This window comes from Camelina sativa, chromosome 11 (assembly GCF_000633955.1).
Source record: "Camelina sativa cultivar DH55 chromosome 11, Cs, whole genome shotgun sequence".
Classification (NCBI taxonomy): Eukaryota; Viridiplantae; Streptophyta; class Magnoliopsida; order Brassicales; family Brassicaceae; genus Camelina; species Camelina sativa.
In genome coordinates, this window is record NC_025695.1 from 45246788 (window position 1) to 45272820 (window position 26033).

General features: G+C 36.8%; 7 protein-coding genes and 2 non-coding genes across 13 annotated transcripts in view; 7 read left to right on the top strand and 2 right to left on the bottom strand.

The window, feature by feature from the left end:
• On the bottom strand, positions 1127-1998 carry LOC104726518. The gene has a single exon (XM_010445386.2). The coding sequence runs from the start codon at positions 1712-1714 to the stop codon at positions 1250-1252; it is 465 nt and encodes a 154-aa protein (XP_010443688.1). The 5' UTR covers positions 1715-1998; the 3' UTR covers positions 1127-1249.
• On the top strand, positions 9554-10881 carry LOC104728993 (actin-85C). Its single transcript, XM_010447897.1, has 5 exons — positions 9554-9612; positions 9744-9817; positions 9901-10294; positions 10401-10784; positions 10856-10881. Exons 2-5 carry the CDS (start codon positions 9758-9760, stop codon positions 10879-10881), a joined length of 864 nt encoding a protein of 287 aa, XP_010446199.1. The 5' UTR covers positions 9554-9612; positions 9744-9757.
• On the top strand, positions 11157-14007 carry LOC104726519 (methyl-CpG-binding domain-containing protein 6-like). Of its 2 annotated transcripts, XM_010445387.2 has the most exons (4): positions 11182-11247; positions 12232-12551; positions 13285-13407; positions 13488-14007. In XM_010445387.2, the coding sequence occupies exons 1-4, from the start codon at positions 11235-11237 to the stop codon at positions 13743-13745; spliced, it is 714 nt and encodes a 237-aa protein (XP_010443689.1). In that variant the 5' UTR covers positions 11182-11234; the 3' UTR covers positions 13746-14007. The 2 variants fall into 2 exon arrangements, with proteins under 2 accessions (XP_010443690.1, XP_010443689.1); XM_010445388.2 differs by lacking the exon at positions 12232-12551 and having other exon boundaries at positions 11157-11567.
• Positions 14180-14251, top strand: TRNAG-UCC. The gene has a single exon. It is a non-coding gene; the product is annotated as a tRNA-Gly (tRNA).
• LOC104726521 (protein INVOLVED IN DE NOVO 2-like) lies at positions 16833-19728 on the top strand. 4 transcript variants are annotated; one of them, XM_010445391.2, is made up of 8 exons: positions 16833-16881; positions 17443-17789; positions 17886-18176; positions 18278-18459; positions 18538-18606; positions 18703-18984; positions 19064-19288; positions 19384-19728. In XM_010445391.2, the coding sequence occupies exons 2-8, from the start codon at positions 17450-17452 to the stop codon at positions 19639-19641; spliced, it is 1647 nt and encodes a 548-aa protein (XP_010443693.1). In that variant the 5' UTR covers positions 16833-16881; positions 17443-17449; the 3' UTR covers positions 19642-19728. The 4 variants fall into 4 exon arrangements, with proteins under 4 accessions (XP_010443693.1, XP_010443692.1, XP_010443691.1 ...); XM_010445390.2 differs by lacking the exon at positions 16833-16881 and adding an exon at positions 16933-16994; XM_010445389.2 differs by lacking the exon at positions 16833-16881 and adding an exon at positions 17009-17204.
• TRNAG-UCC lies at positions 19878-19949 on the top strand. The gene has a single exon. It is a non-coding gene; the product is annotated as a tRNA-Gly (tRNA).
• On the top strand, positions 20106-22454 carry LOC104726523 (PGR5-like protein 1B, chloroplastic). Its single transcript, XM_010445394.2, has 7 exons — positions 20106-20494; positions 20779-20841; positions 20940-21026; positions 21470-21713; positions 21798-21871; positions 21968-22066; positions 22229-22454. The coding sequence occupies exons 1-7, from the start codon at positions 20258-20260 to the stop codon at positions 22319-22321; spliced, it is 897 nt and encodes a 298-aa protein (XP_010443696.1). The 5' UTR covers positions 20106-20257; the 3' UTR covers positions 22322-22454.
• LOC104726522 (uncharacterized protein C20orf24 homolog) lies at positions 22388-23820 on the bottom strand. The gene is made up of 4 exons (XM_010445393.2): positions 23470-23820; positions 23032-23135; positions 22724-22853; positions 22388-22625 (listed from the first exon to the last, which is right to left on the bottom strand). The coding sequence occupies exons 1-4, from the start codon at positions 23602-23604 to the stop codon at positions 22587-22589; spliced, it is 408 nt and encodes a 135-aa protein (XP_010443695.1). The 5' UTR covers positions 23605-23820; the 3' UTR covers positions 22388-22586.
• Positions 24380-26033, top strand: part of LOC104726524 (oxysterol-binding protein-related protein 3C) — a 4339-nt gene continuing 2685 nt past the window's right edge. Inside the window, exons 1-6 of the mRNA XM_010445395.2 lie at positions 24380-24626; positions 25034-25130; positions 25228-25344; positions 25437-25509; positions 25610-25728; positions 25831-25952. Coding sequence (XP_010443697.1) covers positions 24526-24626; positions 25034-25130; positions 25228-25344; positions 25437-25509; positions 25610-25728; positions 25831-25952 — 629 coding nt within the window. The 5' untranslated portion in view covers positions 24380-24525. The remainder of the gene's footprint in view (positions 24627-25033; positions 25131-25227; positions 25345-25436; positions 25510-25609; positions 25729-25830; positions 25953-26033) is intronic.

Genomic DNA, 26033 nt, shown 5'->3' on the forward strand with positions numbered 1-26033 from the left:
TGAAAGTTTCAGCATCATGATCCTTGCATCCCTTATACTTATGTGATTCCACATCGACCACATGTGTGTTTCATCTCGCAAAGTGAAAGAAGGCAGAGTATTGCGTAACAGTGATCTTATTTATATTTTGGAAATTCGTTATGCTAGTTTGCTATATATTGTGCATTATGAATTTTTACTGAATAATTGGTTTAGAGTTCTTTGAATTATTGGTTTTGAAGTATTCATTTTTCATTGAAATTACCGAAGTTGGACTAGACTAAAATTTGGTAGCAACTTGAAAATTTACATTATTTTAAGTTGAATGTATATATATCAAGTGCGATTTATAGATATAAAGTAATATCATTAAATAATAGTAGTATGATTTACCTCGAGAGGGGAATATTTTTGGTAAGAATAGGATGTGTGGGAATGATCAAACACGAACGCATGTTTGCTTTTTGTGGGGGGACAAAAGTCAAATACACTGGAAAATTCAAGATTCAATCTTAAAGTTCCCTAACCCCCAAGACATTCAAAAAGTCAACTTCTTGATTGAGATAGATTAACCATCCATGGGTTTTGTGGACATTTTTAACTTAGGATCCTCCAATTATTATTTTTTTTAAGTAGATAACGCGAAGAGACATACCATACATCTTACTTCTTCTGTTTGAGAGTAATTGTTATTTATAAGTTTTATAGTTTTTTTCTCTCTTTCTTTTAGTAATTGTGGGTATATATACACACTAAAAATTATGTATATAATTTCTTTTATTAATATTTTTTTTAATACGCTTAAAAATGTTCCAAAATGTAAACGCAATTTATATTGCACTCTGTGTTTGGCTGTTTAAATTTTACGTAGTCATAATATTAAATTAACGTCAAAGAAATTAGGCATCATATCATCCAAATCGAATACATGCAAAATTTAAATGAACAATACACTCATAGTCTCATACCATGTATTTTGAATTATATGTGTATTTACCGTATCGAACATGGATCACGTACGATCTAGCTCTCAATATTCTTACCAAAATTATTTCAAAAACAGACGGAATTTGATTTCATATTTGTTTCAAGAAAACACTAAACTTTTGTTTAATTCTTAACTATTGGTTTCAGATAATCACATTAATAGCACACCAAACCCTAAACGTTAGTTTTCCTTATAATATATTAACACAATAATATAGCGTATAAAATTATAGGTAACACAAAAAAAAAAATATCAAGCTTATACAGATAAATTGTATATCGATTAAGATCTAGCTTTCTTAATCTTTTTACCAAAGTCTTGAAGAATAGACGGAGGAAACATGGATTCGACCTCTCTAGCTACATCTAAGAAAACTACCGATCTCTTTACCCACATGGCTCTCCTCTTCATCGCCGGAGTAGCTTTGGGCTTTCTCGGTGGCCGAGGAGGACAACAACACACGCTGTTCGAGATCCTCGGCGTCTCTGGGATCTCTACACTAGAAGCTCCATCAACACATTCCCATTTTCGTTTACCTCTCGGTCCATCTTGGAGCTTTTCTTGTTCTTCCTCCTGTTCTTGATCCTGTTGTTGGTTTCGTAGTCTTTTAGATTGATTTTCTTGATGAGGGAGAGATGAACCAGGAGAGTCGGGTTTTGATGGAACTAGGAGACTCTCGGGTTGTTGTTGCATGGCTAAGATATCTTTGCCGTCAGGGAATAAATGAAAGATCTTAATATTTGACATCTTTTCACAAACAGGGAGAGAAACAGGAAAAGAGAGAGAGTAATATATTAAAAGAAAAAAATAATGACCACTATGATATCAGAAACAACAACAAAATGTCGATAAATACATTGAGGTATACGTGTATATATGTGACCGTGTTTGTATTATCGTACATATGTTTGATGTATATAATTAAGGAGCAAAGAAATTGAAATGGAGATCTTGATAAGAGTGTATGTTTGATATTTGTGTGCCGTGTGCGCTTGATATATATACTAACAATTAGCGACGAGACCTCCAAATCGACAAGTGAGCGAGGCATGCAGACCGTAAAATGACGACTTCTATTTATTAAAAAAATTCTAATATTATTGTGCATAATAATAAAAAATCCCACCCCACTCACTCAGTCTTATTATTATTGTGTCTACAACAACACTAACTAGTATAAATGGTCTCATTTATCTCCCACACTAATTCATAATGATAAACGCATATAGTGAAGCGTCTTAATAATTCTATTAGATAATACGTAAATATATTATTAGATGAACTATATATAGGATCAAGATTTAATGTCGTGACTGGTAATTTGTTTCTAAGCATGCAAGTTCAATGTATTCTAACTGCAATGTTATAAAAATGTATTAAATCATTATAAACTTATGTATAGCATTAGTGTAATTTAAAACTTATGTGGGTCCTGAATCAGAGAAATTGAAATGAAAACGCACTTTGTGCGAGGGATCCAATGCAACGGAAAAAAAAACATAATAGTATATGAATATCTTTCTGCATTTATGCATTTACATACAAACCACAACCATATAATTAATTATACTTTTATATTATCATTATCTCTTATCTCTTTATATAGTAATTGTTACAACTTTAGCCATAAAAAAATCCTTCTTTCTCCAAATATACTCAGATAGTCAGATTCATGTCTTTGGCTTGTTTTTTTTTTTAGGGTTAAAAGATGGAGAATTGCACCCTATAACCTAAAAACAAATTATAATTCACTCCATAACTACTCTAACTACTAAAAACTAATATATTTTGTATAAATTGTAATATATACCAGTCACCACCACTCATATTCCCTACCACTACCATCACCACTCAACCTTTTAACCACCATCACTCCTAGGGTTCTCAATAAACTAATCTCTAGGGTTTAGATTTCCTCCAGCCATCACCACTATTGACCACCAGCCATTGCCACCTCCGGCCTCCGGCCTCCGGTCGCCGCCACCACCGGCCGTCGCCACCACCGGCCACCGACCTCCGACCACCGGCCACCGACTTCCGGCCACCGACCACCGACCTCCGGCCACCAACTTCCAACCACCGACCATCGACCTCCGGCCACCAACTTCCAGCCACCGACCATCGACCTCCGGCCACCGCTACCTCCGGCTACCAACCACCGATCTCCGGCTACCGCCACCTCCGGCCTCCGGCCGCCACCACCTCCGGTTGTAATCCCGGCCACCCACCCTCCAGCCACCATTGCCACCAAACCATCAAAGGTAATTTTTCCTACCCTTCATGTTATTCACTTAATTTTTCAAAATAGTATGCTATATTCTTAATCATATATGTAAATATGGCTAGTTGGCAAATTGACCCTTAAAAGATCATCTTTTTATTTGTCTTTATAAGTATATAAGTACAGAAACTAGCGAATACACAAAATTAATGGTTTAAAATAATTCAGTTCAGACTTTAACAAAATTTCTTGTTCTTAAATTTTAAAAATCAACGAATATTTTGACGTATATTATCTTAAAAAAAACAGAATACATGTCACATTATTGGTGCTGTTCGTTTCATTGTCGCAAGCGGCATCGGCAACGGTAGCGTCTGCGGCTGTGGCAAACATTACCGCAGGTTGTTGTTCGTTTTGTTGCCGCTGCCGCATGAAATATGTTCGTTTTGTTGTCGCTGCCGCTACCGCTTGTTTTGTGTTCGTTTCATAGACGCTGCGGCAGTTTTACATTTAATTCTTGTTTTATTTTTATAAATTTGTATAATTATATTTTGAATCAACAAAATATAATTTAAATATATTTACCACCATAAGAATGTTTATTTAGCTAGTAATAATTTTTTAGTCAAATCTATAATTATAACAACATTTTTTGTGATAAATTATGAGCTAAATTAAAACAAAAATAATAAACCAAAACATTGGACGAAAAGTAATAAACGAAGTCATAAACAAAAAGGATAATTGGTGGTTGAACGGTGAAAGTGAACTAAATCATGCTAACCCAATGAATCTTAACCCTTATCATGCTAACCCAATAATTCAAATCCCAAATTTAAGTCGTGTAGTGAAGCAAAAAACCAATATACATGGAGAGGGAATTAAAGAGACAAAGAAACTCACAGATTGGGAGAGAGATATGGAGACTGGAGAGATATAGAGCAGATCAGAGCTTTGTTGTAAAAAATGAGCTCACGTCGAGCTTTGCTGAGCTTCGCCGTGTAGAGAGACAGAGAAGGAGCTTTGCTGTCGCCGTGAAGAGAGACTGAGAAGAAGGAGCGATGAAGATGAATATTTAGGGTTAGGTTTATTTGTGATTTCTCAAAAATAATAAGGGTATTTTTGTTATTTGCCACATCTAACGCTAGTTTTTAATCGCAAATGCTGAATTTAACTAACGTCCAACATTTTTTGCCGCAAGACGCTGCGTTTGCCGCTGCGTTTTGACACAGGTACTTGCGGCTACAAAACGAACATCGATACTTGCGTCTACCGCAGCCGCAAGTACTTGCGGCAACCAAACGAACAGCCCCATTATCTCAATTGTAAGAAACCTACCTGATACAGCCACTCCTGATCCGTGCATGTGGCTTACAATTTGTCACAAAATACCTAATGACATTTGAATACGACAAAATAGTAATTGTGTTATATATGTAAGGTAATTTGTCATATCTCTTATATATTAAAAGAGAAGCATTCTCACAGAAAATGCTGATGTGTCGCATTCATAGAGCTATGGACATTATTTCTTTTATTTATCATCAGCTTTTAATAATATTTACATTTATTTACCATTGTATTTTTCCAAAAATACAATTAACACCCAAAATTAAATCTTATATTCTCTTTCTATCTTAATTATATCCTTTAATTATATTTTCATAAAAATTTTAAAATAAATTTTAAGAACTCTTTGTTCATATGATATAATAATATAAGATTGATATTATAATAATTCTCACGGGTTAAAATTTAAATTATTATATATTTTTTTAATAAATATATACTACACAATCGAATTTTAGATTTTTCAATTACTGATAAATATAATAGATTTTATAAATAAAAATTACAGTAAAAACATTCAATAATTATTTTATACTGCACTATGTGCGGATTGTTACTTTTACTGGTATTTGAATAGAATAACAAACTCTTTATAATTTTCCATAATAAAGCTCATGTGACTCGTATACTTAATTTTTTGATTCGTCAAAATCAAGTCACGTGATTAACTAAGATCTACTGCTTCTTTTATGGAATCTATTAACCTTTTTAGCTTTTTCCATCTTTAATCTAATATTCTTAATTTCTTATTAATTGTTTTAGCTTTCATCTGATCCACGATTCACACTCAAATAATAACGATCGAGGATCGATAGTATACGTATGGGTTTTAGTTAGAGTTTTCTCATCTTTGAAAACAACATGGGTTTTAGTTATGAAAAGCATACAAATTATTACATTTTACATTGATTATCATAGATAAATTAAGATGATCACCTAAGTGTTAAAATATACATATATCGCTGCATTGATTTGGCGAAGTATTAAGGCATCTTGTAAAAAGGTCGTATGCCTGATTCCTAGGATTCCTTCATTGACATTTGACACCCATATGGTTTCGAAGAGGTTGTAAATTTCGTACGTTCTTTTATTTTTTGTCATTTACTCGCATTTTATAATATTGTTATTTTTAACCACTCTTCATCGACATATGTCTGGATCGGAATTTCTATATTAATATATAAAAGGTTGTAATCTCCCTATTCTTTTTGAGTTTTATAAATTTTGAAATTTGTATTCATCTCGGTAATTCCTGAACAAATATCATTAAAACTTTAAATTTAGTGAATTTTTATTGGCCAAAGCAAAGATGGTCTACAACCATACGATAAGCTCATTTAATATGGTACGTAAAAATTACTGAACCAGTCACTCCATTTTTTCCAACCAACTTGATTGTCCTTACAAATGATCATTTTGTGTCTTAAAAATCATTAATATCCAACGAAATACATTAATACTCAACTTGAGTGTGTTTTACCGGAGCTCATTGCTAATACACAGTCAACGTTCATTCCCGGTAGACTGCTGGTAGAAAACGTTCTGTTGGCAACAGAGTTAGTTCAAGGCTTTAACCTCAAAAATATCTCTACTCGAGGCATGCTGAAGGTTGATCTTAAAAAAGCTTTTGATTCAGTTCACTGGGCTTTCATCACAAACACACTCAAGGCTCTCAATTTTCCACCTCATTTCGTCAAGCTAATCACTGAATGCATCTCAACGCCAACATTCTCTGTCTCAGTAAATGGTGAGTCTTGCGGTTTTTTCAAGGGAGCAAAGGGCTTAAGACAAGGGGATTCAATTTCACCTTATCTGTTCACACTAGCGATGGAAGTGTTCACTCAGATGTTAAACAAAAAATTCAACAACAATCTTATAGGACACCATCCTTCAGCTTCCAACCCTCAGGTAACTCATCTCGCTTTCGTTGATGACTTCATGGTTTTCTTCGACGGCCAAGAGAGATCCCTGCAAAACATCACAAATGTCCTTAAAGAGTTTGAAGCAATATCCGGTTTGGCGAGGAACAAGGACAAGACAGATCTATTTCGGGCAGGAGTGAACAAGGATGAAGCCACCGAGAACGTCTCCCGGGGCTTCAGACTAGGTTCACTCCCAATCCGGTATCTTGGTCTGCCTCTGATGTACAGGAAATTAAGGATTTGTGATTACATGCCTTTGCTTAACAAAATCTCTTCCAGATTCACAAGCTGGTCAGCTCGCGCCTTATCTTATGTCGGACGTAGAGAATTGATCGCTACTGTAATCTACGGAACAGTCAACTTTTGGGCCTTTGCTTTCATTCTTCCAAAAGGGTGTGTGAGAAAGATTGAAAGTATGTGTTCTCGGTTTCTTTGGTGTGGGGACATCACTAAGAAACCAAATGCGAAAGTTGCCTGGAAAGCACTGTGTTTGCCAAAGGAGGAAGGAGGACTCGGTTTCAGATGCATTGCGCAATGGAACAGAACACTTTGCTTAAAACTCATTTGGAGGTTGTACACCGCTACAGACTCTCTCTGGGCTGACTGGATAAGAAACAATAAGATAAAAGATGGTATCTTCTGGCAAATTGATGAGAAAAAGCAAACGTCGTGGACCTGGAAAACACTTCTTCACCTTCGACCCCTAGCAAGGAGATTTCTTCGTGCCGAGGTAGGGAATGGCCAAAGGTTATCTTTCTGGTTCGACTGGTGGACTCCGTTTGGTCCATTGATTGATTTTTTAGGGCCTACGGGTCCCTCCCAGACAGGTGTCTCGCTAGTGAGCACGGTATCACATGTGTGTACTACTCCCGGGTGGCAACTCAGACCTGCACGCTCTCCTCAAGCAGAACTGCTGCTCATTCATCTCACTACACAGCAGGTTCCCTCTTTATGCAATGAGTCGGATCAGTTCTTCTGGAAAGTCGAAGAAGAGGAACTGGTTCACTTCAACACTAAGAAGACCTGGGAAGTTATCAGACCGCGTCAACCACCACCCAGGTGGACAAATCAGGTATGGTTCAAAGGCGCAATTCCGAGGCATGCTTTCATGTTATGGATCACACACCTAGACCGGCTTCCAACAAGATCGAGATTGGCCAGCTGGGGAATGCATGTCGAAGACAGCTGTTGTATCTGCAATCTTCATCCTGAAACTCGAGATCATCTCTTTCTGCACTGTCAACTAAGAGAGGATCTCTGGCTTCTAATTACTAAGCGACTTGGGTACAGGCCATTTGTTTTTCACACGTGGAATGCTTTCTCAAGTTGGTTGGACATACCAGACGGAACTTGCACTCAGACACTTCGAAGACTTGTGGCTCAGGCAACTATATACACCATCTGGACTGAGCGGAATGCTCGACTGCACAACAACACGGCAACTCCCCCTCACATCCTCTTCAAGCTTCTGGATAGACAGATTCGAGATGCCACGCTTGCCAAAAGCCATCGCAAAAAATATAAACGGCTCCTGCAAGACTGGCTCAAAAATGCTTACTGAGATCAGAGGAAGTCAACGTTTCTTGGAGTTACTCTCCGGACTTAATACCCTTTGTCTTTTTTTTTTTTTTTATGGCAAAGGCTATTCCTAGTACTAAAGCTATTGTAATCACTACAATTGAATTTCTTTAAATAAAAATTCACAGTTTTACAAAAAAAAAAAATAATAATATCCAACGAAATTTTGTAAGGAAATGTGGACACCAAAACTTATTTGGAATTTTATTTTCTAGTAACAAACTTTATAAAAATAATAATTTATGGAAAAAACAATAATTGGAAAGATGTCAAATATGTCTCCATGCTGGGGTGTGCGGGGCCGGGGGTCCATTTGAGATTGCTTGGGTTTCACCGCATCCTAAGTTTCTTATTTCTTGAGGTTTGTTCCATAACCCTTATTTTTCATTTTTAGTTTTAATCCATCCCCCTGATTCTCAAAAACAAAATCACAATTTTAACTGCCATGCATAATTGCATATACACAAATACTCATTAAACTATTCAAAAAATAATTACTAGTACTACTTAACACTTTTTGTTGTTAACTAAAAAGTCAAATTTGTAGCAAATGCATCCTTTGATAGTAGATGCACATTTATAAACTATGATTGGTATATTTTTATTAAAAGGACGGGAAAAGAGATCATACCAATCGTATAATAATACGAAATACAGAAGACGCACTCTCATACGAAACATCTCATGCTCATGCTTAATTATGTTGCTTCCCCACATCTTATCATCATTACACCATTTTCTCAATCTCCGCCCAGTATCTTGTCCAGCAAAATGGCCATGTCTCCCCCTAATATTATTCTTTTTTTCTGTTATAAGTTTTTATAATCTTACTTTTTCTCTATGTTGAATCTTTAAGTATCTTTCGGGATTGAGTATGATATATTGGTGCTTCATTGATAGACATAACAATCGACATATTTCTTCTGGAGTGGGGCAAAGGGTTCAGAAGCACTCAAGATAAATAAGAAAGTTACATACGGTTGAAAAAAAAACATTAAATTAATTCCTATTCCTAATCTTACCTGCTAAACTTAATATTTAGCCTGTTTTTTTTTTTTTTTTTTTTTTTTTTTTTTTTTTTNTGTAAATGTTACTTTAAGTAAATATGCTAGTAGTTGTTTCAAAATCATATGTTGTCGCACCCAAAAAAAAAAATTCCACCTACGAAGAAGATGATATTTAATGAGACTCAGAAATGTGTCGAAAAGAAAAAGAAAAAAAATGAGAGTCATGAACGTCGTCACTCGTCACCATGCATAAGCATAACAAAGCCACACCGATCAAATTATGCATAGTTGTAAAAAAGTTCAATGATCCATAATTTAGAAGCCCAAATCAGTAACGATTCTTCCGGCGAACCATGACCAAACCCATAATTTTCGGTCAGGTTACCAAAAATAGGTGGACACATGTCGTAACTCTCTTACATATAGGCTCCAGCGAAAAACTAACGGCCACGATCTGTTTACAGTCGAGCGATATAAAGCAAAGCTCGTTTCCTTTTATTCAGAAATTTTGAACCCATTCAAAAGGTCGGGGCGTTTCAAGATCCAATTTCTCGTTAAATTCACCAGGTGATTATTATTATTACCAATTTCCATTGTTTCTTGGTAACGATTTCGATTTATTTACATGGAAAATGACAAGAAAAATTGAAACTAGAATGTGTAAGGCCATGTTCATATAGTCTTGATTCATATATCAGATAGATATTGAAGAATGGCGGACGGTGAAGACATTCAACCGCTTGTTTGTGATAATGGAACTGGAATGGTTAAGGTACAGTTTCTCTCTAAATGCCACAAAATACTCACGAAACTATGCCACAAAATACTCAATTCAAATCTCTTTGTCCGGTTAAGGCTGGATTTGCGGGTGACGATGCGCCAAGAGCGGTTTTCCCGAGCATTGTAGGACGTCCACGCCACACGGGTGTGATGGTTGGGATGGGACAAAAGGATGCTTATGTTGGAGACGAGGCTCAGTCAAAACGTGGTATCTTGACTCTCAAGTATCCAATTGAGCATGGAATTGTTAACAATTGGGATGACATGGAGAAGATTTGGCATCACACTTTCTACAATGAGCTTCGTGTTGCCCCTGAAGAACATCCGGTTCTCTTAACCGAAGCTCCTCTCAACCCAAAAGCTAACCGTGAGAAGATGACTCAGATCATGTTTGAGACGTTCAACACTCCTGCTATGTATGTTGCCATTCAAGCTGTTCTCTCACTCTATGCCAGTGGTCGTACAACTGGTCAGTAACACACTGGACAACCCTAATTGGTCATAAAAAATCAGTTTAGTTTGGTTATGGTTTTATGGACAGTCCTGATTGGTCATTTTGCAAAATTGTTGGTTAGGTATTGTTTTGGACTCTGGAGATGGTGTGAGCCACACGGTACCTATCTACGAAGGTTACGCACTTCCACACGCAATCCTACGTCTTGACCTAGCTGGTCGTGACCTCACGGACCACCTCATGAAAATCCTGACAGAGCGTGGCTACTCCTTCACCACAACTGCTGAGCGTGAAATCGTCAGAGACATGAAAGAGAAGCTCTCTTACATAGCTCTAGACTACGAGCAAGAGCTAGAGACATCGAAGACAAGCTCGTCCGTCGAGAAAAGCTTCGAGCTTCCCGACGGACAAGTGATAACCATTGGAGCAGAGAGGTTCCGGTGCCCTGAAGTTCTGTTCCAGCCGTCAATGATCGGAATGGAAAANCTGGAATCACCAAATTTGAGTATTTTTTTTTGCATTTTTTTTCAACATATTTCTTCACTCAAATTGTCTCTTTGTAATTTTTATTTGAAGCATCTAAAACTCAAAGAAAGCACTAAAAAGAGTTATTAATTACGCATACCAATTGGTATACAAGACACATTGGTTTTTTTTTTTTTTTTTTGAATAGTCTCTCTATTGTTAATTTTTCAACTAAGCATACTCTTGTTTCATAACCTTTTCACTCCCATTGTATTATAAACAAATTAATTTAATTATAAGATTTGTTATTTAAACTAATAAAATTGGCGTAATGATAGAATAGGATGATGGTTTAGCTAAATTGTAATTTCGGTTTAACCGAACCGAATTGAAAACCCCCAGAAACAGAATAATTTCTCGAGATTGTTGCCTTTTTGGAATCTCATTGCTCTCAATTGGGTGAAGAATACAAATCCAATCCCTAATTCGTATGTCAGATTCTGCGCCCGGCGATTATCCTCCCGATCCACTTCTCGCTTCCGGAGCCTTCATCTCCTCCTCCGCCGGTGACGGAACCCTAGGTAATAGTGCGAAGCGGCGATCGATTCAGGGAGGAATCGGAGTTTCTGGTTCGGGAGAGAGCGTACGCATTGGGATGGCTAACGGTACGGATCAGATGAATCCATCGCTGGATAGTTCGGGTCACCAGGCGGAATCGAAGTCGCGGAAACGTGCGGCGCCTGGGGATAATTGGTTGCCTTCTGGTTGGAGAGTTGAAGATAAGGTTCGAACCTCTGGTGCTACAGCTGGTTCGGTTGATAAGGTTAGTAATAAAAATATCCCATCTTTCTCTATTTAGTTTGAGCTGCTTTGTTTGCTTGGAATTTATAGATTGTGGGATTCTTAGATTGATGTTGTTCTCTTTGGTTTAGATTCATCGCTGCAGCAATGTTCTTTAGATCAATTCATGTGGTTCTTAATCGTATGGAACTATGGATTAGAGTGTGTGAATAAAAAAATCTTGCCTTTAAGTAGTGTCAAGTATAATTTTGTAGGGAAATGATATGGTCATATGGAACTATGGCTTAGATTCAGTGAATAAAAATCTTGCCTTTAAGTAGTGTCAAGTGTAATGTTGTTGTGAAATGATGTCGTTGGTTTTGCTTAGTTTATGTTAATGATCATACACTTTATCAGTGTGATTAATGTTAGTTTGCCTTATCTGGTGGATTTCAATGGTTTGGTTTGGTATTTATTGTGATTGAANGTGCCCTGAAGTTCTGTTCCAGCCGTCAATGATCGGAATGGAAAATCCAGGAATACATGAAACCACATATAACTCTATCATGAAATGTGATGTGGATATTAGGAAAGATTTGTATGGAAACATTGTGCTAAGTGGTGGAACAACAATGTTTGGTGGGATTGGTGATAGAATGAGCAAAGAGATTACGGCTTTGGCTCCGAGTAGTATGAAGATTAAGGTNCGCCCGGCGATTATCCTCCCGATCCACTTCTCGCTTCCGGAGCCTTCATCTCCTCCTCCGCCGGTGACGGAACCCTAGGTAATAGTGCGAAGCGGCGATCGATTCAGGGAGGAATCGGAGTTTCTGGTTCGGGAGAGAGCGTACGCATTGGGATGGCTAACGGTACGGATCAGATGAATCCATCGCTGGATAGTTCGGGTCACCAGGCGGAATCGAAGTCGCGGAAACGTGCGGCGCCTGGGGATAATTGGTTGCCTTCTGGTTGGAGAGTTGAAGATAAGGTTCGAACCTCTGGTGCTACAGCTGGTTCGGTTGATAAGGTTAGTAATAAAAATATCCCATCTTTCTCTATTTAGTTTGAGCTGCTTTGTTTGCTTGGAATTTATAGATTGTGGGATTCTTAGATTGATGTTGTTCTCTTTGGTTTAGATTCATCGCTGCAGCAATGTTCTTTAGATCAATTCATGTGGTTCTTAATCGTATGGAACTATGGATTAGAGTGTGTGAATAAAAAAATCTTGCCTTTAAGTAGTGTCAAGTATAATTTTGTAGGGAAATGATATGGTCATATGGAACTATGGCTTAGATTCAGTGAATAAAAATCTTGCCTTTAAGTAGTGTCAAGTGTAATGTTGTTGTGAAATGATGTCGTTGGTTTTGCTTAGTTTATGTTAATGATCATACACTTTATCAGTGTGATTAATGTTAGTTTGCCTTATCTGGTGGATTTCAATGGTTTGGTTTGGTATTTATTGTGATTGAAGAGATGAAGTTTTGGTAGTTTCTTATACTCTGATGCTAATATGTCATGTCAAGTGTAATGTTGTAGTGAAATGATGTGGTTGGTTCTGCTTAGTTTTGTTAATGTTCAGACACATTATCATTGTGATTAATGTTAGTTTGCCTTACTGGTGGATTTAAATGGTTTGGTTTGGTATATACTGTGATTGAAGAGATGATGTTTTGGTAGTTTCTTATACTCTGATGCTAATATGTCATGTGTAGATATTGATATGTAGACACTTATAAACATTGTCTTCTCCTGTTTTGCAGTACTATTACGAACCAAATACAGGCCGTAAGTTTCGGTCCAGGACTGAGGTACTCTACTACTTAGAACATGGAACCTCTAAGAAAGGAGCCAAGAAAGCAGAAAATACTGATTTCAATTCAGACGTGAGTTAACTTCTTTAAAGTTTAAACCTTTTACTGCCTGTTGCAAAGCCGTGATACCTATTAAATCTTGTGTTTTGCAGCATTTTGAAGGCCAGGGAAGTAGCAATAGAGCCAGCAGGAAAGTTAAAGAGCCTCCAGCAGGACCAGCACCACCCCCGCCATTGGACTTTGATTTTAAGAATCCACCAGAGAAGGTAAGCTGGTCAATGGGAAACACCAGAGAAGAAGCGTGGACACCTATTATTGGGGACGTCAAGGTTCAAGACTCAGTCAGACAAAATTGGAGCACTGCGTTTACCTTTATCACAAACCGGAACCCAAGCAAACTGTCGTTGTGAAGACTATGACTACATGGTGGGAGAAATTTGGATAGTTGCATCTATTGTAAGATAAATAGATGCTTGTTAAGTAGTCTTCATTCATCAACTCATGTGTACTCTAATTCTTTTTTTTAGCGTTTTTAGGAAGAATATGATAATGGGATATGCATATCTGCGTTTGGAACGTGATAGCCATTTGCTTTTTTGACTGATGAATATGAAGACGTGTCGTACCTAGATAAGCTTTTTCTTAATCGGACATTTTGATATGGAGCATTTTTTTTCTCTGATCCAAAGTTTTTTTTTTAACTTGTTTGTAGGAAAGTATCGTAGCTTTTATTTTATAACGTTTATGTCCTCTTCTCAAGAACTAATGGCGAATTGGCATGGCAATGCAAAAAGGCACGTAATACGTAAAACTATATAAAATAAAATGCCTTTAAAGGCATGAAGCGTCTGTAGTCCAACGGTTAGGATAATTGCCTTCCAAGCAATAGACCCGGGTTCGACTCCCGGCAGACGCATTGATTTTTATTTTAATTTTTAACCACACAAACAGTGTCCAGTCAAAAGGAAAACAGAGATTTCAATAAATGATGACTACATGGTGTCCATTCAATGTTGCTTTTAAGTTTGTAACTATTTCCAGTCCAATTTATTATCTGCAATAAATTATTGAAAACTGAAAAGGTTTATTGGAGCTCTCTCCTATCATCTAAATTAGTAATTCTTGGACTTCTAAGACTATCCTCATTGGTAGTCCTTAGATGTTTCTTAAGAAATTTCTTAGGTATAGATATTAATTATTAATGAAACAAAAGCTAAGGATTGAAAGAAACGATTCTAATTTTAGGAGCAAAAGAAACGTTTTTTGGTGGACAAGTGGCGCGATATGAATGGTGAAATGAGATTAATGGGGTAAATTGGTTTTGGCATTTCTCTTTCATTTTCGTTTGTTCTCTCTTCTATCTCTCTCTGTCGACAAAATCGGCGATTCCCATTGATTTTTTTCTTCTCTTCCAATAGACTTTTTTCTTCTCTTCCAATTGATTCCCACGTCTGATTCTCCATGGATTCGGCGTCGATTTGGTTCCGGTGAAGCAGACGGCATTTGATTCCGGTGAAGATCGATCTGTCAAAACCCTAATATTTGGGGAAGATTCAAGCACTTCGATTGCGTCAGGTAATTGCTCTTGCATGTCGAGTAATTGCTGATTGTTTATTTGAAAAATGACTCAATCTTAATTTATTTATGTATTTTGTTTGTATGCCGGTTTTATTTGCGAGTTAGAAGAGTTTCATCAATTGTTTGTTTTGTATGTTTATAAATCATGGATATAGGATTCGTTTTTGTTTAAATTTCATGGGTTTTGAGTCCATATAAGTCTGCTTGGAAGTAAATAAAAAAGTGAGAAATGATGCATATGATCCGATTAGTCAAGAGTGTTGAACTCTGTATTTGGTTAGATGGTTGGTTCATTCTGAGATATTGTGTTTGTTTTATGAGTGTTATGAGTTGATCTATGTAATAGTCCGCGTGCTTTATGAGTATTATGAGTTATAGTTTCATTGTTTTGGATATGTATCGGACTTTGTTTGGTTGTATTGATTCTTGTTTCTATTCAAACTCTGTAAACCAGCCTATGTGGTTCATAACCAGCCTATGTGGTTCATAATCAATCTGTAAATTGTTTCGGTTGATGTGTAAACGAATGTCTAATTATAAGTTGATGTGTTTATCTACTTTTGTGTACTTATTTCTTTTAAACGAATGACTAATTATAAGTTTCTGATTATTAGTTTTAAACGAATGGCTAATTATAAGTTGTTTGTCTAATGCTTTTGTTAACTGAACAAGGAACACATGGGGCGATATAGCTATAGCCAGCCGTCGTCATCTGAATGTAATGGTTATCTGGTTGACGAAGAATCTAGCCAGCCATCCGAGTCAACTGCTTACAACTATGCAGAGAGTGAACCTGAGTTGGGATCCAGGAAGAAAGTTCTTCTCTTGTGGGAACAGAGACGATGGGGAGTGCTATATATGGAAGTGGTGGGATGTTGCGGTGATGGAGGAGATGAGAGCAACTGAAACAAACTATAGAAAGGTTGCATCAAAGGTAGATACTCTTACTCACTATAAAACTGAGCTGAACGAGATCAAACACCTGAAGAATGAAACTGATGAGAAGATCAACAAGCTAGAGAAGCTTGTTGCTGAGTTGAATACGAAGAACAGAGGGTTTACATTCAGTTTGGAATTGGTTCTTGGTGTCTTATTATGTTTAGTTGCTGTATTAGGTCTGATTATGTTTAAGTAGGGCAGTTTATTTAGCTTCAAAGACACTATGGTGTCGTTTAATATGTTTGAGACTGGTATAATGACTACTCGTTCACATGATATTGTTTGACTACTCGTTCACATGATATTGTTTGAGAATGGTTTGAGACTGGTTTCGTTCACATGATATTGTTTTTTTCCTACTCGTTCAATAACCATCAGTCGTTCACATGTGATTCGTTCACATGATATTGTTTTTTTGATAACCATGATATTCATGATTTAGTTGAACATTTATGGACTAAATTTGGGGATTAAATATGTTTCATGTTTAATTAAATATGTTTCTATGTTTTATTTCATAATGTGTGTTATGTTTTTATTTCATGTTGTGTGTTATGTTTCTATGATATATAAAATAATTTCGAATATTTTAAGTTATTAATTATTATTTTACTATATTTATTACTAAGAAACACCTTAACTTGGTTCTACCAATAATCAACAAAAATTTCCTTTTCTCTTAACAAAATTTCTTCTTCCCTTTTTATTATTAAAAATTGCCTTAAGAAACATCTAAGAAACACACTAATGAGGATAGTCTAACCTTCTCCGTGTACCAGAGACTTCCGTTTTAGTCTTGTGCCCCAAGGTTTTGAATAAAAAGTGAAAAGGATTGGTTTTTACGTTTGTTGGTTTTCGATTATATTCTACCCTCTCTGTTTCCCAAATTTACAGTATTGCCACTGCTGAGTCAACTCTCTCGACGCTCTGTCTCTTCAAAAGCAAATTTGAGAGAGAAAACTACATAACACGCTATTTTTGTGACCGACTCCACCAAGCAGAATAACACAGGAAAACAGAAAAAAAAAGGTCTCTGCTTTTTTATTTACTATCATTTCGACTCTCATTTTTTTTTTTTTTTTGGGAATTTGAATCGTCTAAAAGCCTGAAAAAAAAAAAGTTTCGGTTCTTCATCCGTACACGTATGAAATCCCTTATCTCTGTGTTTTCTTCAATTTCTAGCATCTGGGTGTTACAAAGAAATGGTTTTTTCACTAACATCAGCCATGAACTACTCTTCATTCTGATTTTTCCTGATAAAACCCCGAAAAAAAAAAAAGAGTGGGTTTTTCCTGGGTTCTTCACATCAAGTTACATTTTTTTTTGTAACCTACTTCGATTTTAAGTTTCCTGTATGTTATCTAAGAACTTGACCTTTTTTTAACTGTGAATCATACATTTCTCTCTATGTTTTTTTCTTCCTGATAAAACCCAAAAAGGTTGTGTCTTTCTTTCCTCCTTTGTGAGGTTGTTCAAAAACGTGACTTTTCAGCAGCTTAATCCATGGATCTTCTCTATATTATGTTTCCTGTGTTTGATCATTATGGTTTGTGGAGATGAGATCTCATTTGATAATCTTCTTTGTTGCAGCTTTAAGATGGAGAAGAATCAACAAAAGCAGAAATTTCCGGTTGAAGATTCAGACAAGGACTGTTCTGAAGATAAATTTGTGTGGCCATGGGTTGGTCTTGTAGCCAACATACCAACGGAGGTTGAACCATCTGGTCGGAGAGTAGGGAAAAGCGGTTCAACGTTGCGTGACGAGCTGACTGTGAAAGGGTTTAATCCAACAAGAGTTCAACCCATTTGGGATTTCAAGGGTCATTCTGGTTATGCTTTGGTTGAATTCGCTAAAGATTTTAAAGGATTTGAATGCGCCATGGAGTTTGAAAGGAGTTTTCAGTCAGACCATCATGGGAAGAGAGATTGCGATAAAGGTAAAAGCTTGTTTCAGAGTTTTTTTAGTGTTTTTGGTTTCATAATTATATTTGATTGATTTCTTGACAATGAGTTCTCTTTCTTTGATAAAAAAGGTATTCGCTTTAGAGATGATCAGCTTTATGGATGGGTTGCGAGAGAGGAAGATTATAGTCGAAGTGATATTGTTGGAAAGAATGTTAAGAAGAAGAGAGATCTGAAAAGTATCTCGCAGCTTCAGGAAGAAGACGAGAGGAAAATGGTTCACCTCGTTGAGAGCATGTCTGAGTCCATTAAGATGAAGAAGAAATGTAAGGAAGAGCTTGAGAAGAAAGTTGATGAGACAACCCGTTGTTTGGAGAGTTTGGAATTGCATAACGTTCTTTTGAACAAAACCTACCAAGAAGGTAAAAGAAACATCTCATTTAAGCTTTTAAAACATTAATCTGTTTGTGTTTTCTTGCTGAGTGCATTTTGGTTTGTTTGTGTGTCTTCTTGACATGAGAAGGGATTGAGAAGATGCAAACGAGTATGCAAGGTTTGTATGATCAGATTCTGGGAGGACATGAGAAGTCTATGGCAGAGCTAGAGGCAAAGAGGGAGATGCTGGAGGAGCGTGCAAAACAGATCGAGCAACGTGCATACATAAACGAAGAAGAGATGAGAAGATCCAGACTCGAAAGAGAACTGGTGATTATGCATTCTTGTAGATTATAACGAAATGATCAGAAAGACACTTATCTGTCACCTTTTTGTTGTTGTTTGTAGAATCAAAAGGCTATGTGGGAGCAGAATGAAGCAAATGAGGAAGCTATGAAACTTGCAAAAAAGCACCAGGTAGTTGTTTAGATGGACTGTATTATATTCATCAACAAGTAACAACTAAGCTTCCATGTTCAATTTTTGAGTCTCTCAAACATAATTTTTTTGCAGAAAGAGAAGGAGAAGCTTCATCAAAGGATAATGGAAATGGAAGCAAAGCTAAATAAAACGCAAGAGCTGGAGTTGGAGATAGAGAAGCTGAAAGGTGCGACCAATGTAATGAAGCATATGGTGGGGAGTGATGGAGATGGAGATATTGTGGAGAACATTGCCAGAACTCAGATTGAGCTTGAGGCTCGAGAAACAGCTCTCCATGAGAAAATGATGGCTCTGACACAAAAAGAGCGTGCGACCAACGATGAGTATCAAGAAGCTCGTAAAGAGATGATACAGGTGCCAAAACCTTCTAAATCTCTATGTTCCAAAGTCTTTGGCTTGCTCTTTTAACTTGCGGTATTACTTTGATGAGCAGCTATGGAATGCGAATGAAGAATTGATGAAGGGAGAGAAGACAAGAGTGAAAAGAATGGGGCAATTAAACCCTGAACCGTTCTTACCTGCTGTGATGAAGAAATTTAAAGTTCCAAGATCAAGAGCAGAGGTTAAGGCTATGCAGTTGTGTTCAGTGTGGGAAGCAAACATAGGAGATGGGCAATGGAGTCCATTTAAAATCGAAGAGTCTGATGGAACAGCAAAGGTTTGGACTTTTAACTTAGGACTCTACTTTCAAATCTCAAAAGATCTTTTTTTTTGTTTTACAAATTATCTCAAGAATCCAAATGTGAAATGTAGAGAGTGGTGGATAAAAACGATGAGAAGCTTCGTAAGCTGAAGAGCAAGTACGGTGAAGAAGTTCATAATGAAGTGGTAAGAGCAAAACTAGAGATTGAGGAACACAACGCGAGTGGCGGCTATGTGATTGTCGAGCTTTGGAACTATGAGGAAAACCGGAAGGCAACGATGGGGGAAGTAACAGACGTGATTTTGAAGATAAGGTCGAGTCTTGCTGCTATGAAGAACAAGCGAAAGAGGCCTCTCTTTTTTGTTTAATCTATCAGTTTGAATTAGGTTTGCTACTTTGCTACTACTATAAAACTGTGCTTGGTTTTCAAACTTGTTGAACCGAATTGGGTTTGTTTCTTCAATGGTTTAAATCCAGAAACAACTTATGAATGTGTGATGTGTCATTGTGTTGTTTGATTTGATGTGATGTGATTAATCGAGTCTTAATCGGTTGCTTTAGTTAATAGACTAGAATATTAAAAATAGACATCATCAAGCAAGAAGCGTCTGTAGTCCAACGGTTAGGATAATTGCCTTCCAAGCAATAGACCCGGGTTCGACTCCCGGTAGACGCATTCTTTTTTGCAGCTATCGTTGTTTGCAAACGATGTCGTTTCGATATATAAACCCGCCAAAAACCGAATCACCGCTCTGAAGGGCATTCTCGTCAAATCATATAATTTTTTATCCATTAATCACAGAAACGTACTAAATGTAGTATGTTGCGTGCACGCGCCGAACCGTAACGTGTGGCCACAAACTCACTCGGCACAACCGTCTCCGACCACACGCTTTGTCTCTTTGTCTTTTCATTTTTTTTTGTTTCCGGCGAATCAGAAGAACAGAAGATATTTTGATATTTTGATTTTGTTGGTGGTTCATCATGGCGGGGACTTGCACTTCGATTAGGCCTCGCCTCATTGGTTCTTCTTCGATTGTTGAGCTTTCCAGGTTGATTAATCGAGCTGGTGTTCCTTTCTCTGTTCGGATCTCTACTAGAACTCGTGGCCACGGTGGTGGTTTAACCGCACCTACAACTCGCGAGGAAGGTCCTTCTTGTATCTTCGTTGGTCCGATTGATTCAGCTCGCAAAGAAACTCTTGAAGCTCTTTATCGCCAAGTACGCCTTACTTAAAATTTTGTTTTTTGATTCTTCGAATTCGTCTCTGTGGTTATGGAGTGTGTCTGTATTACTCAGAAATTGATAATATCATGTTTTTAATCCTAAATTTTGCTTCTTTTGAACCTGTGAGTGAGTCTGTGACAGTACTTAGTTCTTGGATTCTTAATTGAATCTTATGAAATATGTGAGTTGTGGTGAAACTGTTGAGTATAGTCATATTGATTGATCTTGTTGGCTTAAATCTATGGATGTTGAAGTCTGCTTTATGATACTGTTTATAGGCTAAGGATGCGTATTACAATGGCAAGCCTTTAATAGTTGACGACATGTTTGACAGAGTTGAGGTATGATAACCGTGAGTATATGCTTCTTATTTATTTACTTAAGGTGAATATAGTTTGAAGCTAACTGATGTTGGACTTGCTTTCTGCAACTGTTGCAGCTAAAGTTGCGGTGGTATGGTTCGAAATCTGTTGTCAAGTACCCTCGGTGCAGCCTCTTGCGGCAGTCAACATATGCTGATGCAGAGGTACAATGTCGTTATTCATGTTTCCAAATTATCATGTGAAACAGATGGGGCCAAAATTTGTCAGTTTGACCATATTATGGAATTTGCAATTTTACCAATCCTTGAGATTTGGATTTGTTTAATGATAGCTTTACAAGGTCAATTGTGTTCTCAAGGTAGGTAGTTGCTTTAGAGACATAAGATCCTTACAGTGATATAGTTCCCTGAATATTGCCTGAGTTTGAGATTTCACTCGCATCTTTCTCGAACCAACAAGTTTATGCATTGTTAAGTTTTCTTGGTCAGTGTTTCTCTCTTGAGAAACTTATCTGTTTGCTTTTCCATATGCGTTTACCACTTGTCATAGAGGGGAAGACATTGCTTCACAACTATAGGATCATTGTTTTGTTGGTGAACAATGTTTTTGTCAAGGGTTGATGTTGAGATAAATCCTTGTAGGACAGGATGATGCATCACAAGTTCTGCTGTTAGCTACCATATGGATCTTGATTTTCTTATTTGGTAGCTCGGCTTGCGTTTTGCCCACGTTCTATGGCCTCGGCCTAGTCTATGGAGGAGATCCGTTTGACTCAGGGCTTGTCTATAGTGGCCAATTGTCATCTTCTGTGCCTCTTTTGTCAAAGATGAACGGCATCCTTCTCACCGTGCTAGGACCTGCTCTTGGATATCCGATTGCTTCTTCTGCAGGTACTAGAATGCAAACAAGATTTTACCTATAATCTGGTAATAGCTATCATTTGCTTCTACTGAGATAAAGAATGTTGTCTGCAGTAAGAGTACTTAAAGGGTTATGGAGAAATGACTTAACGGCTCTAAGAGGAGACTGCCCAAATTGCGGGGAAGAGGTCAGATCTTTGCTCGTAGTTCTTCTGCTGCAACAAAATGACAAGATCTTTGTGTCTTCAGTTCTTGTTACATTTGAGTTTGATGAATTTGTGTAGGTCTTTGCATTCGTGAGATCCGATCAATCAAACCGATCAGCTCACAAAGCTGACTGTCATGTTTGTGAGTGCACCCTTGAGTTCCGTACTAAAGTGGAGGTAAAATTACCACGTGTCCCTTATTTTGCTTCATTTGCAACTCCATTTGCATTCACATGTAGAAAGCCGATTGCTTTGGTTTGAATGTGAACAAATCACTGCCTTGATAGTCCTCTGTAGCTAAAAATTGATTGATTGTTTGGTTTATTCTTACTGCTTCAGAAATCTGCATCACCATTGGGTAGAAAATGGGTTTACGGCCGGATATACCTTGTTTCACGGCCAAGGAGAGATCGACGTTCCAAATTTACATAATTCTGACAAAAGAAGAAAGATTTTTTTGGGAATGGTTTCTACTCAAATGTGTATTGTAAAAAGGGATAATAGAAAGATTTTGTAACATTCAAAAGATTCATAAAATTGTTACTATAACCTTTTGTCTCTGGTAGCCTTATCTTCTTCATATAGTTTACACGAAAACAAAACTTAAAAAACAGAGATTCGTTCCAAAGGTTGGAAGGTAATAAAGAACGAGCAATTCGCTGCTGAGTGAAAAAGAATGTTGCTCAGCTTTCTTTTTTCAGAAGTGTGCCAAGCTATAGACAAGAATCCATGCGAGCTGAAGACAGAACATGAAACATAATTCTTTTGTTAAACCTTTAAAAAAATGCAGTTAAAGAAGGAGTTTGTACTGTTAGAGATGAAAAACAAACATACCAAAAAGAGAGTAAGTGAGGCAAAGAGACCCTCTTGGAGTAAAGCTGCGTGGCCTCCGAAATCTTCTTCATCAACCTTGAGAATCATTGCATAGTAACCGTAAACGATCCCTGAGGATATTGCTAAAAACCTGCAAAAAACCCCATCATTAGTCCATCACATCGCAAAGGTTTGCTAACCATGGGAGGCATTAAACGCAATGTGATCAAAAAACGCTCTAAGGAACATCCCAATTTCTCCTTCACATATGCTAATGAAACAGTTGTGACCTTTAAGTTAGTATAAAAGTGCGTAGAACGAAGACTTACAGAATGATCCAAATGCCTCCAACAAGAGGAATAGAGCCCCATAACAATCCACAGATCAATCCAACCACTTGTCTAATCCAATGCAACACATCTCCCAATTGATCCTGCATCATCATCATCATCAACATCATCATCATCAATAAACCATATTCCAATTCAAAAGTAAAAAAAAAAAAAAGAAAAAAACTGCAAGAGAGCTCAATTTCACAAATTGAACTGCAAGATCGGATCAAGTATCGATTTTTCTTACTTGGTTCAGTAAGATCGACTACGAAGCTTAATCAATTACAATAAGGACTCAAATTTTCATCATCAACAAAAAAAAAAAAAAAAAAAAAAAAANAAAAAAAAAAAGTCAAAGGAGCTTGCGAGATTGCTGCCGAACACGACGGAGGAAGAAGAAAAAAAAGAAGAAGAAGTGTTGTTGTTTTGAAGTACCTTGTCCCAAGAAGCATCGGGATCGAACAATTTCGCTAATGTCGATGGAGACAAGTGAACATCCTGGTGACTGTCTTGTTGTTGTTGTTGTTGTTGTTGTAGCTGATTCAACTTGGCAGATTTCGATTCTCTCATCCTCGATTTTACAAACCAAAAACTCGAAACTTTGGATATCGAGAGAGAATCTGAAACCCTTTGGACAACGAAGAAGAAGAAGAAGAACTAAACAAATTAGGGTTCAGGAATTAGTCTTAAAGTGAACAAAAAGTGGCTGAGTCGTGAGATTATTATTAAAACTGTAAAGTAAAGTGCTCTCTCGTTCTTGTTTTTGGATCCAAGAGACTATAATTCAGACTGTGATTTATAAGATTGACAATTAAAATAAAATATTTGATCCCATTGTTAACATTTATTTAACAAAAGAAAATTTATATATAAGTCCACTAATTATAATTTAGAAGCTTTTGTGACAATTTTGGATCTGATGCCTCAAAATATCGCAATTTATATCATATGGTATGTTCCTTAAACAAGAATTTTTCAAATTCCAACTTTGGAATCAAATTTTGAAAAAAAAATTATCAGAAAAATACACACGTCAATAAATTTGTTCAGCTGAATTATTATATATTTATTAAAAGATTAATATAGTTGTTGGTTAGTATTATAATTTTAAACTATAGTTACAAAAATATATAGTTTGAAATCTTACAACATTTTGTGCAAATATATTAAAAAGGTCTCGCCTCAATTAAATAAATTTTGTGTAAAACAGGTTTTATCCACACTGGTAAGCTTGAAAAATAAAATTTAAGTATAATTTGCTCTTGTTCCTTAATTAATTATTTATAAGAATTTATAGTATTAAGTCCTCCATATTTATAGAAACTACAGATCGAACCCATTTCTCCTTCTTTTGTTTAGTCTCCCTCCCTGTGGAAGCTTCTCCGAGACTTGTCTCTCTGAATTGAATTGATTGAAGAAGACGTTTGATCGAAAAATTCTCTGAGATTACTCAATAAGGGTTTTTTTCACAGCGATCCGTTTTTGAAAAATATGGGGAGTCCAAAGAAGAACGAGAACAAGGGCTTCTTCGCCGCCATGACTTCTGGCTTCTCCATGTTCGGTAGCGCCATGTCCTCGAGATCCGTCGACGGGTCAGTTTCTTTTTGAACTTACTCTTGTTTCTTATCTAATCTGAATCTCACTTGAAAGCTCTTGTTTTTATGTGTAAAGATGAAAGCTTTGCGTTGTGATTTGTGTAATACTCTGTATATATCTGTGATTGTGTACTACTCTGTATTTTCTTCTTTAGTTTTGTGTTATCGAATCTTGGTGTGATGGCTATAATAGGTGTTTCATTTTTTTTGTTGAATTTTATATTACAAACATGAATATTTCTATTATTAATTCTTCACACAAGTCATTCAACAGAACAGATCAAAGTTTGTTATTTTTTCTTTATAGGCTATGGCCTAGTTTCAGTGATTTGTGTGTTATGGTACTCTGAAGATCTTCTTGATTGGATTTTGCTAATGGCTTGTTCGATGCAATTTCTTTTCAGGTTACCACCAAGTAATGAAGGAGTTGAGGTCATTAATCCAGAAGGTGGCAAGGAAGATGCTGAAGAGGAAGCTCAGAAAGGAAGGTGGAAGGACGAGGTAAAGTGATCGCCAATGGTGTCTTGATTCTTCTCCTTAAGTTCCTCATGTTTACTTTAACTTACCTGGAGAGAAACTTATCGTTTGTGCTTAATAGGAACGAGATAGTTACTGGAAGATGATGCAGAAATATATAGGTTCGGATATTACGTCAATGGTGACTCTTCCTGTTGTTATATTTGAGCCAATGACTATGCTCCAGAAGATGGCTGAGGTTAGTGTTGTATCTGATTGCCGTGTGTTTGTAAGTTTTGTTTGTGTCTTTTTTTTTGTGTGTACTGTATACCATTTGCAAATTTATCACAGATACTGGAGTATTCCCACTTGTTGGATCAAGCAGATGAATGCGAGGATCCATACGTACGTTTAGTATATGCCTGTAAGTATTTACATTAAAAACTTGTATTGACTTCCTACTTTGTAACATGTAAGTTAAGAGTTTTGCTTTTTCTTGTGGTTGTATGTGAATTTTTATTCAGCATCATGGGCTATATCTGTTTACTTTGCCTTCCAACGAACTTGGAAGCCTTTCAATCCTATTCTTGGGGAGACATATGAGATGGCCAACTATGGTGGAATTTCTTTTCTTTCTGAGCAGGTACAGCTATACACTTCATTGTTATTCGCATATTTGAGAATGACTAATTCACAAGAAGTTGTCTATTTTGATTCATTATAATAAGTTACTTTGTTATTTCAGGTTAGCCATCATCCCCCAATGAGTGCTGGTCACGCAGAGAACGAGCACTTCACTTACGACATCGTATCGAAGTTGAAAACTAAACTTTTGGGTAACTCTGTTGATGTTTACCCTGTTGGAAGGTAAGTTTTCTCTTATCTATGATCTACTTCTCTCTCTCACTTTGGTAAAGGCCCTCTTCATTTAGGAAGAAACTGTTTGCT